Source organism: Herpailurus yagouaroundi, unplaced genomic scaffold (assembly GCF_014898765.1).
Source record: "Herpailurus yagouaroundi ecotype Mexico unplaced genomic scaffold, PumYag 163, whole genome shotgun sequence".
NCBI lineage: Eukaryota > Metazoa > Chordata > Mammalia > Carnivora > Felidae > Herpailurus > Herpailurus yagouaroundi.
In genome coordinates, this window is record NW_024412404.1 from 15,137,269 (window position 1) to 15,150,755 (window position 13,487).

The window sequence follows — 13,487 nt, forward strand, 5'->3', positions numbered from 1 at the left end:
GTTATGGTCCTGATGGTATATTTACCTTTATATTTATAATTTATACTTTGCCTACTTTCAAAATGAATGTGAGGCATTTGTTAGTTAACACATAATTTTTACAATTATAGGTTTGTACTATTTTTTTGTGTGTACATTTTAAAGGTGTTTTGGAAAGTTTTTGTTTCCTTAAAAATAACCATCTATATAGAGTTTGGTTGTAGTTTATGAGCTTTGGAAATATATTTAAATTGCGTGGAGGAACAAATAATCTTTCTCTATTAGTGCCTTTTTTTCTAATTTGCAAATTAAATCAGTGTTCCATTTTAAAAATTAGAATAATTTTCAACATAATTATATATGTATATATATATTTTTTAATGTTTATTTTTGAGAGAGAGAGAGAGAGAGAGAGAGACAGAGTGCAAGTGATGGAGGAGCAGAGAGAAAGAGAGACACAGAATCCGAAGCAGGCTCCAGGCTCTGAGCTGTCAGCACAGAGCCCGATGTGGGGCTTGAACTTAGGAACCATGAGATCATGACCTGAGTTGAAGTTGGTTGCTTAACCAACTGAGCCACCCAGGTGCCACATAAAATTAGAATAATTTTCTTTTGGGCGGTAGATAATTAATAACAATAGGTTATTCTAGTGACTTTTCATATAGTTTATTAACCTAACTAAAATTGGGTAAAGTGAGTATAAAAGAGAGTTCTATGAAAAATGCAGATCTAGATGGAAGTTTATGAATATACACATCAGTATATTTATGGACATATGTAAATAAATAAACACATACATAGGCATATGTGTAGTAAAGAATTTGGCCTTGTCCAAAGAGATATCTGACCTTTGGCCCCAGCTTCTGAGAGGTAATCTACATCATACCTGATAGAAGTGTCATTTTGTTTAGGACAGGGCTGGCCACACCCCACAGAGTGACCAGTTACGTGATTTAGGGTTAAACTTTGGGTCATATGATATCAGTGGACCTGAAGACTGAGTTAACCATTGAGGCAGTCAGTTGATCAGTCATGCCTATGTAGTGAAGCCCCAATAAAAAATATGGATATTGAAGCTTGGATGAGCTTCCCTTGTTGGCAGTACTGCATACCTTATAGTCACATATCAACAATGGTCTATATGGTCAACATACTGATGTCAGGTCAGACTTCCCATTTGGAACCCTCCCAGACACTGCTCTATATGTCTTTTCCCTTGGACTTTGACCTGTATCCTTTTCTTATAATCCATAACTGTGAGTGTAATAGTTTTCAGGGAGTACTGTGAATCCTTCTAGTGAATTATTGAGCCAGAGGGTGGTTTTGGGAACTTCTAGAACTTGCAGTTGGTGTCAGAAGTGATGATAGCCTTTTTTTTTTTTTTTTTTTTTTTAATATTTAATTATTTTGTGAGAGTGAAAGCAGGGGAGGGACAGAGAAGATCACATGCAGGCTCCATGCTCAGTGTGGAGACCTCCACAGGGCTTGATCTCATGACTATGAGATCATGACCTGAGCCAAAATCAAGAGTTGATTGCTCAACTGACTGAACCACCTGAGAACCCCAGAAGTGAGGATAATCTTGGGTACTGTTTCCTCAAATCTCGCATTTTGGCTAACTCTAAAATGCAGTGTGTAAGAGTCAAGGAAGAGATAAGGAAGAGAAAATTGAATTAAAAAAAACCTAGCCTGGGTGGCTCTCTTGTTTAAGCGTCTGACTTTTTATTTTGGCTTAGGTCATGATCTCACAGTCATGAGATTGAGCCCCATGCTGGGCTCCATGCTGAAGCTGAAAAATTAAGGCTTTTGAGATATGATAAAAGTTACCTGGTTTGGGGCAGAAGGAAATCAGATGAGAGAAAGAAATGATTCGGGAAGAGTAACTACTTTGAAGTTTGTTTGGAATTAGAGAACTAATTTGCTTGGAGAATAGTTCAAAATGAATCTTGTACATTTATTCTTGAGGATCTGGAGATGTACTCAGTCCATTGAGAGAGTAAAATTTCCTGTTTGCTGATATAATCAAAATCAGGTCTATCCTTCCTTGCCTGCTTCTTGCCTATTTGGACTCCCATTTTTTTTTTTTTTTTTTTTTTTTTTCTGGCCTCCACCATTTCCTTTAAATTCTTATCCTGAGACTTTAGAAGAGAAGGTTTTGTTTTTTTGTTTTGTTTTTTAATAGGAAAGGAACAGAGAAGAGAGATGAAATGGGGAAGGAAGAGAAAACAGATAAAAGCTCTCCCTTTTTTTGACTCTTTTAGGAAGGAGACTTTCTACTGTTTTGTTTGAACACTGTACATAGCTTTATCATAACCTTATCACACCACATTTATTTTTATTCTTAACTCATTTACTGCATTGTGAGGTCCTTAAGTGCAAAAAATATTTGTTATTCTCTATCACTAGCCAGCTGGAGAAGGAAAATAACATTAATTGATTTGCTGTTATCTATGTACAAAACACTTTGTTGAGACATAGATATCATCAAATCCACTAGTTTCAAACTTTTTAACTTTCATAAAAATGTTTTAATAAACATTAATAAGTTTCCTTACTAAGATAATATTTATGATTTATAATGCTAAATAAAACTGATAAATCACTCTTAGTGGACTCTAAATACCATACGGCTTTGATACCTACCATAATCCATTTATTTAAAAAAAATTTTTTACCATCATTCATTTATAAAAGGACACAAACAAGCTCTTTTATTATTTTTTTAAAACATTTATTCAGCTTTTGAGAGACAGAAAGAGACAGAGAGTGAGTGGGAGAGGGGCAGAGGAAGAGGGAGACACAGAATCCAAAGCAGGCTCCTGAGCTGTCAGCACAGAGCCTGATGTGGGGCTCAAACTCACAAACTGTGACATCATGACCTGAGCTGTAGTTGGCCGCTTAACGGACAGAGCCACCGAGGTGCCCCCAAACTCTTTTCTTAACATTGAAAAATTTTATATTCCTTTCTCTATTTAAATTTATATTTGAATTATACTTTTTCCTGCCAGATTTTATCCTTATGTAATGTGTTTTTGTGCATGAATTATATTTTTATGTAATATGCATATATTAGGAAGGTAATATATTTTTATACATTAAAGTCTTTTGTGCATATTAATCACCCTATCAGGTCTCTGCCACAAATATATGCCTATAAATTGAATTTAAAGATATCTCCTAGGGGGCTCCTGAGTGATTGAATTGGTTAAGCGTCCTACTCTTGATTTCTGCTCAGGTTGTGATCTTGCCATTTATGAGATGGAGCCCTGTGTTGGTCCCCCTGCTGACATTGCAGAGCCTGCTTGGGAGTCCCTCTCTCCTTCTCTCTGTGCCCCTCTCCTGCTCACGTGCATGTGTACACTCCTTCTCAAAAAATAAATTTAAAAACTTAAAAAAAATCTATTCATTAAATTGTAATTAACATATAGTTAGTAAAATAACGTAAATGTATTAAAATGTTGAGTAATTATTAAACAAGAAAAAATTGTATTGGAAATGCATCTTTTAATGAGGTGGATGAAGCTAATCTAATTTTTTTCTTTTAGTTCAGCCTTTCTTGGATAAATAATGCTCATTGCTGCAGTTAGACAATGTTCAGCATCAATTTTTTTTTCCTTTTTTCTTTTAGAGATGTGAAGAGGTTCAGGATAGGCCCCCCTCAGAATGTGCCACTTTGGCGTGTGGATTATTTTGAGCTGAAGACACTTAAGGCCCTGTGGGCTCAAGAGGAAGTAGTTTCCTTCCCTAACCACATGGAAGAATCTACACTGAGAGTCTTTCCAAGAATAAGGGTTATTAACAGAGATAAATTTTATCTAAGTGACCCATCTATATGGTAGGGCACACATCTAATTACCAAACATCTCTTATCACCCTTTGAAGTACATTCCTTTCCTTGAAATCCCAGACCCTTACTCCCTCTCCTTAGTTCAGAATGACAGGTATACCTCATTTTGTCTGACTGACTTTGGAATTTCCATGTCTGTGTGGATTCCCCATACATATACCTATTAAAGTTGATTTTCTTCTGTTAATCTGTCAATTTGATTCTTAGTCTGGCTAGAAGGACCTTCAAGGGCACACAGGTTCTTGCCACCTGAGAAGGAAATGAGGAACTTTTGCTTCCTGACAGGTAGAAGTGCTGAGAAATGTGTTCACATAATTAATTGGATGGAAGTAGACAGAGCTTTGTTTCACCAGCATCACTTAATTGTGTGAGCATCTCTGTCATCAAATGGTCTGTCATCAAAAATTATTTTTGTTTGTCTATCAGCTGATAATTTGATTAGGTCCTTCAGTTATTTTGAAAGCAAAGAATTAGAAACCACCTGACTTCCAGTTGTTAGAGTCACTAGAGACATGCAGTTCTGGGAAATGCACCAAAAAAGACTTTAGTACGTCTTCTTAAATAGCTAGTAATCATATCTATTAGTGTTGTACTTATAGGTGTATGTTTACCTAAACAGTTTAGGACATGCTGGGGAAAGTTAAATATTGTTAATTTCAATATACCTATGTCAAAAGGATTAAAAAAAATTTTTTTAATGTTTATTTTTGAAGGAGAGAGAGTGTGAGTGGGGGGGGTGGCAGGCAGAGAGAGAGGGAGACACAGAATCTGAAGCAGGTTCCAGGCTCTGAGCTGTCAGCACAGAGCCTGACGTGGGGCTTGAACCCACAAATCGCAAGGTCATGACCTGAGCCAAAGTTGGATGCTCAACCGACTGAGACACCTAGGTGCCCCAAAAGGATTTTTTTTTTAATAGAATGTTTTTATTGAGTGCTTTAAACATGTTTTAGTCAAAATCATTCATTCAGTTGAAGGCCACTGTCTGCCGTGGAACGATTGGTAAAACTGTTCTTCATTGTCAAACAAATCAGATTTGCTTTCATGATAGAAAAAGTCTGGCTTCAGTTTTCAGTTCAAATAAATGATTTGATTTTTGTTTCTGTGACAACCATGTTCTGATAGTTAATCCTCAGTAGATAAATGGAAGGCAAGGAACCTTGTTTAAAATTATTGCTTGGAAGAAGTAAGTTGACTCTTGTTTTTTTTTTTTTAATTTATTTTAATGTTTATTTATTCTTGTGTGTGTGTGTGTATGTATGTGAGAGAGAGAGAGATAGAGAGAGAGAGAGAGAGAGAGCGCACAGGGGATGGGGGGAATGAGTAGGGGAGGGGCGGAGCGAAAGAAAGACACAGAATCCGAAGGAGGCTCCAGGCTCCAAGCTGTCAGCACAGAGCCCAGTGCGGGGCTCGAACCCACAAGTCGTGAGATCATGACCTGAGCCTAAGTTGGATGCTTAACTGACTGAGCCACCCAAGCGCCCAAAAAGATAAACTTTTTTTTTTTTTTTTAATTTTTTTTTCAACGTTTATTTATTTTTGGGACAGAGAGAGACAGAGCATGAACGGGGGAGGGGCAGAGAGAGAGGGAGACACAGAATCGGAAACAGGCTCCAGGCTCTGAGCCATCAGCCCAGAGCCTGACGCGGGGCTCAAACTCCCGGACCGCGAGATCGTGACGTGGCTGAAGTCGGATGCTTAACCGACTGCGCCACCCAGGCGCCCCAAAGATAAACTTTTTAAAGAAAACTGTAATCAACTTGTGCCCTATTCTATAATATACCTGAAAATAGAACATCCTATGACAGATAGTTCCCCATTGATAATTTGTGGCTTCATTCTTTACAGAAATAATGTATAAAACAGGAATTCCTGTGGGCAGTTTATGGTACTTTACTTACAGAAGCTTTGAAGATAAAAATATTATGAACCATTTCTTGTTTAGCACTTCAGAGGTTTTTATACCCCAGCCAATGTAGTACAGTTCTATTTAGGATGTGTGAGAGGTTTGCCATTCTTTTCATAAAGTGGGTAAAGGGACTTGTGAAAGGGGAGGCAAGAAAGGAGACTCTACATGCATGACCTTTCTACTTAAACCCCTGACCCATTGTCAGGCAGCTTAGTTTTAGGAAAGAATTGAACACAAGTGGGAATTGAAGACCTGGGAATTGCCATCCAATGTTTATTTTTTTCTGTATACCCCTCAGAAACAGTTACCTTTAGCAGTACAAATTATATGGTAATTTGAAAGATAAATGTTCTAATATTTATCGCAACTTCTGTTTTATAGACAGGGAAAGTGAGACTTAAAGAAATGATTGCCTATGGTCATTAAGCTAATAAATAACTTATTTTTCCTCCTGTGTCATGCCACCTAGGACATAGTCTGGTGCATAGATGTTTACTGTATATTTAATGAATGAATAACTGCTTATTGTTCTGTGAACTTCTAAATACTTACTGTAGTAATTTCTTGAATTTTGAACTACTAGAGGCATGTAACATTGCAGATTATTCACTACAGAAGAATATTGACGATACCTTGTGTTGTCAAAGGTCAGGTTGATCCTACTTCAGTTCTTTGGATGGTGTCTGTGGCAGTGACTAATAGAACAACAAAGAACTTAGGCATTTTTCAATGTTTTATCAATGAAGACAGAGGACTGTAACAGTGTAGTAGTGCTTATTTGATAGGAGTTAACTCATTGTATGTTGATACCACAGTCAGATGTCCATGAGGCAAAGGTACTTATATGTTTATATGATGTATTTTTTTGTTTCTGTGTTACAGGTATTCTCTTAAACCAAATGACCAAATCTTGGCTGAAGACAAACACAAGGAATTGTAAGTACATTTAAACCCTAGGTGGTACATGGTTTATTCCTCTATGGAGGTGTATGTAAACAATCTGAGTTTTCAAATGATATAAAATATAAAGATGTAATTAACACTATTACCTTAATACTAGTAAGATTAGGATAATTTACATTACATAAGATTAACATAGGAAATAATTGTTTCTGCATGCGTGTTAAAACATGTAGTATTGCATCATCTAGACTAAGGGCATATTGGGAAATATATAGTTTCATTTTCTTTCCCCAGATAAAATATTAAAGTGTTGTTAATTTTACTCAATTGACTTCCCCAACCTCATTATTAAGATGACAAAATGTAATTTTGTTTCTTTTGTTTCTTTATGAAAAGGTAAATGCCTAGTATTGATTGGCATAAGGAAAAACACTTTAAAGTTTGGTATATGAACAAAATTTTGTTCCTTTTTAAAATTTTAATGTTCTTAGGGTTCTTTCAGGGAAAAATAACTTGAACATATGATTCTGGGATATCTCCATTGCTATTTTTCTGCTCTGTTATATTATTTCACAGGAATTTTGAGGTTTTTAGTTAAAAATGATAGGTTTGAGAATTTTAAAATTTCATCTTAATCTTTTTAGTGTCATTGTCCAAAGGAGACAGCTATGAAATAATTTATATGCTTCTATTTTCTACTTAGTCTACTTTATTTTTCCCATTGTACCATAAGAAAGTTCTGATAGCCTTAATTATTATGCAAACACTTAATGTCAAATAATACTGTGGAATTAAAAATTCGAGGAATCTGTGGCTGGCTATACACCTTCAGGTCAGACTACACTTATTCTAGATATCCTTATTAAGGTTCTATCCTTTAATAAATATACTCATGAATTTTACAAACTTCCGTCAGGATTTTCCTGATGTTTGACACTCCCTAATGTTAAAGATATTTTAACTTCTAACTCAGGTCCCTTATGGTTTAATTTAATGCAATCTTCAATTTGTATATATCTGTATGAAGAATAATTTTTTGTAGATAGAGTCCTTCAAGACTATTATTTTTAGACTTAGCATCAAGAATATAGTCATTGATACTGTAATAGCATTTTGTGGTGACAGATGGTAGTTACACTTGTGAGCATAGCATAGCATGTAGAGATACTATAGCTATACTATGTCATATAGCTGAAACTAATGTGAAGCTTTGTGTCACCTATTGCAGATAAAAAGTACACACACAAAATATTTTTTTCTCAAGGTTATATAGTGATTTTTCAAAACAATTTTATTGTATTTTTTAATGTTTGTTTTTGAGAGACAGAGACACAGAGTATGAGTGGAGTAGGGGCAGAGAGAGAGAGAGGGAGACACAGAATCCAAAGCAGGCTCCAGGCTCTGAGTTGTCAGCGCAGAGGCTGACTCGGGCCTGACTCACCAGCTGACTGAGCCCCCCAACCACCCCAAGGTATAGCATTTTAAATATCATGGGTATTTTTATGGCCCCTTAATCAGGGGCCATTTTCTTTCATGTCTTTGAAATTACAGAACTTTGATTCTAGAAATGAGCCCTAGAACTAATATCCATTTTTTTTTATAATGAATTAGGAGGGATTTATATGATAAATGACTTGCTGATAAATGACTTACACTGCTACTTACTGACAATACTGGACCAGAATCTGTTTCCTGATTCCCATTTAGGTGCTTTTTCTGTGCACCAAGCCATTCCCTAAGTATATAGGGATTTTTTTTTTAAATTAAAAGGGTCAATATCCATTGCAATACTCAATAACTGTTTATAATGACTGTTTAATTTTATAGTATTATACTATGGTTTTAGAAACCAGCTCAGACCAATAGCCACTTATTGAGTGTGTTGAAGAAAACTTAGTCAAATATTATGTATGCCTGACTTCAAAATGCAAAGCTCTTCTCATTCTTCCAAGGAAAGGGTGTAATACAAAGCTTTTGATCAACTTGGTCCTAAAAGTTTTGAGAGATGTTTATGAAAGAAGTCAATTTTATAGTTATATATAATTTAGTTTATTTACACCATACATTTACAACCATATACTATGTGAAGTAATTAAATGAATTTTTTTCTTTTTTACTTCTCAGTTCTTTGAACATTCACAATCTAACTACATTTTATGTGAAATAATTTTAAAGTACTTTTTTCTTTTTTTACTCTTTCTTTGAACATTCAGCATCTTTGTCTTCGATGTCTTTGTCACCACTAGAACCTTTTTCTCTAGAACACATTAGTCTTCTTTGACCTAAATTGTTTGATTCCATGTATGATACTTTCATTGGGCATTTCATCCTAAGGTATAAATGCCTCTTACATGAGAAAAGTATTTTTTTAAATTGATTTTGATATGTGGTCATTATCTTTATAAGCTGTTTACTATATTGATTTTTAATTAATTAATTTTTAAAATTTAAATCCAAGTTAGTTACATATACTGTAATAATGATTTCAGTAATAGAATTTTGTGATTCATCACTTACATATAACACTCAGTGTTCCTCCCAACAAGTGCCCTCCTTAATATCCATCGCCCATTTAGTTCATCCCTCCACCTGACACCCTGTCAGTAGCCCCCAGTTTGTTCTCTGTATTTAAGAGTCTTTTATGGTTTGTCACCCTCCCTGTTTTTATATTATTTTTGTTTCCCTTCCCCTGTTCATCTGTTTTGTTTCTTAAATTCCACATATGAGTAAATCTTAAGATATTTGTCTTTCTCTGACTGACTTATTTAGTATAATACACTTCAGTTCCATCCATATTGTAAATGGCAAGATTTCATTCTTTTTGATTGCCAAGTATTATTCCATCATATATATATATACATATATATATATATATATGTATATATATATATGTTCCATCATGTATATATATACACACATACACACACACACATACACATACATATACAGACACACACCACATCTTCTTTATCCATTCATCAGTCGATGGACGTTTGGGCTCTTTCCATACTTTGGCTATTGTTGATAGTATTGCTATAAACATGGGGTTCATGTGCCACTTAGAATTAGCATTTTTGTATTCTTTGGATAAATACCTAGTAGTACAACTGCTGGGTCATAGGATAGTTCTATTTTTAATTTTTTGAGGAACCTCCATACTGTTTTCCAGAGGGGCTACACCAGTTTGCATTCCCAGCACCAGTGCAAAAGGGTTCCCCTTTGTCTGCATCCTTGCCAACATCTGTTGTCTGAGTTGTTAATTTTAGCCATTCATCATGATGGGTGTGAGTTGGTATCTCCTTGTGGTTTTGATTTGTATTTCCCAGATGATGAGTGATGTTGAGCATCTTTCCTTGTGTCTGTTAGCCATCTGGATGTCTTCTTTGGAAAAATGTCTATTCATGTCTTCTGCCCATTTCTTCACTAGATTATTTGTTTTTTGGCTGTTGAGTTTGATAAGTTCTTTATAGATTTTGGATACTAACCTTTTATCTGATATATCATTTGCAAACATCTTCTCCCATTCCATTGGTTGCCTTTTAGTTTTGCTGGTTATTTCCTTTGCTGTGCAGTAGCTTTTTATCTTGATGAGGTTCCAATAGTTCATTTTTGCTTTTGTTTCCCTTGGTTCTGGAGATATGTCAAATAAGAAGTTGTTGCAACTGAGGTCAGAGAGATTGTGGCCTGTTTTCTTCTCCAGAATTTTGATGGCTTTCTGTCTTACGTTTAGGTCTTTGATCCATTTTGAGTTTATTTTTTATGTATGGTGTAAGAAAGTGGTCCAGGTTCATTCTTCTGCATGTTGCTGTCCAGTTTTCCCAGCACCACTTGCTGAAGAGGCTGTCTTTATTCCATTGGATATTCTTTCCTGCTTTGTCAAAGATTAGTTGGCCATATGTTTGTGGGTCCATTTCTGGGTTCTCTATTCTGTTCCATTTTTCTGTGTATTTGTTTTTTTTTGCCAGTACCATATTGTCTTGATGATTACAGCTTTGTAATACATCTTGAAGGCCAGCAATGTGATGCCTCCAGCTTTGGATTTTCTTTCAACATTACTTTGACTATTCGGGGCCTTTTCTGGTTCCATACAAATTTTGGAATTGTTTATTCTAGCCTTCTGTGAAGAATGCTGTGTTATTTTGTTAGGATTGCATTGGATATGTAGATTTCTTTGGGTAGTATCGACATTTTAACAATATTTGTTTTTCCAATCCAAGAGCATGGAACGTTTTTCCATTTTTTTGTGTCATCTTCAAAAAGCTTTTTTTTTTCATAAGCCTTCTATAGTTTTCAGTGTATAGATTTTTCACTTCTTTGGTTAGGTTTATTATTAGGTATTTTATGGTTTGGTGCAATTGTAAATGAGATCAATTCCTTGATTTCTCTTTCTGCTGCTTCATTATTGGTGTATAGAAATGCGACCAATTTCTGTACATTGATTTTATATCCTGTGGCTTTGCTGAATTCATGTATCAGTTCTAGCAGTTTTTTGGTAGAGTCTTTTGGGTTTTCCACATAGGAGTATCATGTCGTCTACAAAGAGTGAAGGTTTGACTTCCTCCTTGCTGATTTGGATGCCTTTTATTTCTTTCTGTTGTCTGATTGCTGAGGCTAGGACTTTAAATCCTATGTTGAATAACAGTGGAGAGAGTGGACATCCCTGTCATGTTCCTGACCTTAGGGAGAAAGTTCTCACTTTTTCCCCATTGAGGAGGATATTAGCTGTGGGTCTTTTGCATATGGCCTTTATATGAGGTCTAAAATGAGTCTCTTGTAAGCAGCATGTAGATGGGTCTTATTTTCTTATCCATGCTGATACACCCTGTGTCTTTTGATTGGAGCGTTTAGTCCATTGACATTTAGAGTGGGTACTGAAGGATATGAATTTAGCACCATGTTGCCTGTTGAATTGGTGTTTCTGGTGATGTTCTCTGGTCCTTTCTATTCTTTGTTGCTTTTGGTCTTTTTATTTTTGTTTTGTCTTTTCTCTGCTCAAAGAATTTAAGAATTTAAGTATCCTTAAAATTTCTTGCAGAGCTGGTTTAGTTTTTGTTTGGGAAACTGCCTTTCCTTCTATTTTGAATGACAGCCTTGTTGGATAAAGAATTCTTGGCTATGTATTTTTCTGATTCAGCACATTGAATATATCCTGCCACTCCTTTCTGGCCTGCCAAGTTCTGTGGATAGGTCTACTGTGAACCTGATCTGTCTTCCATTATAGGTTAAGGACTTTTTTCCTTTGCTGCTTTCATAATTTTTTCCTTTTCTGTGTATTTTGTGAATTTTACTATGGTATGCCTTGGTGATGGTCAGTTTTTGTTGAATCTAATGGGGTTCTCTGTAATTCTTGGATTTTGATATCTGTGCCATTCCCCAGATTAGTAAAGTTTTCCACTAAAATTTGCTCACATAAACCTTCTGCGCCTTTTTCTCTCTCTTCATATTCTGGGACTTCTATGATTCAGATGTTATTCCTTTTTAATAAGACTCTGAGTTCTCTAAGTCTTGTATCATGATCTTTTGCCTTTATTTCCCTCTTTTTTTCTGCTTTGTTATTCTCCATAATTTTATCTTCTATATTGCTGACTCGCTGGTCTGCTTTGTCCATCCTTGCTGTCATGGCATGCGTTTGAGATTGCATCTTGGTTATAGCATTTTTAATTTCAGCCTAAATTTTATTTCTTTTATCTCTGCAGAAAGGGGTTTTCTGGTGTCTTCTATGCCTTTTTCAAGTCCACCTGGTATTCTTATTATCGTGTTTCTAAATTCTGGTTCAGACATCTTACTTATATCTGTGTTAAGTCCCTGGCTTTCATTTTTTCCTATTCTTCTTTTGGGGTGAATTCCTTTGTTTGTCATTTTGGAGGAAGAAAAAAATTAATAACATTAAAAATAAAAATTAAAAACAAAACAAAAAATCAAATAAAGGAAGCTAGATTCTAGGTATGTTTTGGTCTGCTTGTTGAAAGAAGCTTGATAGAGAAATAAGGGAAAGGTAGGAAAAAATTTAAAACTTAAAAAAATTATATAATAAAATAGAAAAAATAAAATAAACAAAATAAAATAGAATAAAGAAGTAAAGAAATAAAAAATAAAGTAAAAAATAAATTTTTCCTATTCTGTATCCAAGAAAGGAAAAAAAAGAAAGATAAAAGAAAACAATTTAAGCAAAAACAGAAGCAAAGAAAATGAACAAATAAATGAACCAGAAAACAATGAAACTCGAATGAAGTTACGTCCAGTTTCCCCTAGAACTCAAACTATGAAGCACTCTATAGTTTGAACACTAAGCAGACAGAGTGACTTGTGCTGGTATTCCTGTGGGATGTGCTTGGAGGGTGCAGTTGGGCAGGGCTTGGTGTAATGGCTCTGTTCTCCATTAGGTGGCGCTGTTTAGCTTACTGGGGTGGATCAGTGTGCATGCATGCATTCATGGGAGATGTGGAAATGAATGGCTTCACCCAGCTCCGTAGTCTGGCGCAGAAACTTCATACTCTCACTGACCTACGATCAAGCTCCTTTGTCTCAGCCCTCCATCCACTCCCTGCTTGTATCCTGCCTGTGTCCAAGCTGTCTGTCTGCCAGGCAGCACTTCCTTCCAGAATTTTATCTCAGATGGTGTTGTTTGAAAACCCCACACTTCAGGGGCACCTAGGTGACTCAGTCGGTTAAGCGTCTGACTTCAGCTCAGGTCATGATCTCCCGGTTCATGAGTTTGAGCCCTGCATTGGGCTCTGTGCTGACAGCTCAGAGCCTGGAGCCTGCTTCAGATTCTGTGTCTCCCTCTCTCTCTGCCCCTTCCCTGCTCACACTCTGTCTCTCTCTCTCAAAAATGAATAAACTTGGGGCGCC

At 35.8% G+C, this 13,487-nt stretch overlaps 1 protein-coding gene across 4 annotated transcripts in view; it reads left to right on the forward strand.

Annotated features, from left to right (window-relative positions):
• Window positions 1-13,487, forward strand: part of ADK (adenosine kinase) — a 530,009-nt gene that overhangs the window by 53,982 nt on the left and 462,540 nt on the right. For 3 of the 4 annotated variants that reach the window (XM_040485454.1, XM_040485455.1, XM_040485457.1), the window contains exon 3: window positions 6,615-6,668. The exons of the other annotated variant lie outside the window; for it this stretch is intronic. In XM_040485454.1, coding sequence (XP_040341388.1) covers window positions 6,615-6,668 — 54 coding nt within the window. The remainder of the gene's footprint in view (window positions 1-6,614; window positions 6,669-13,487) is intronic. 4 annotated transcript variants of the gene reach the window in all.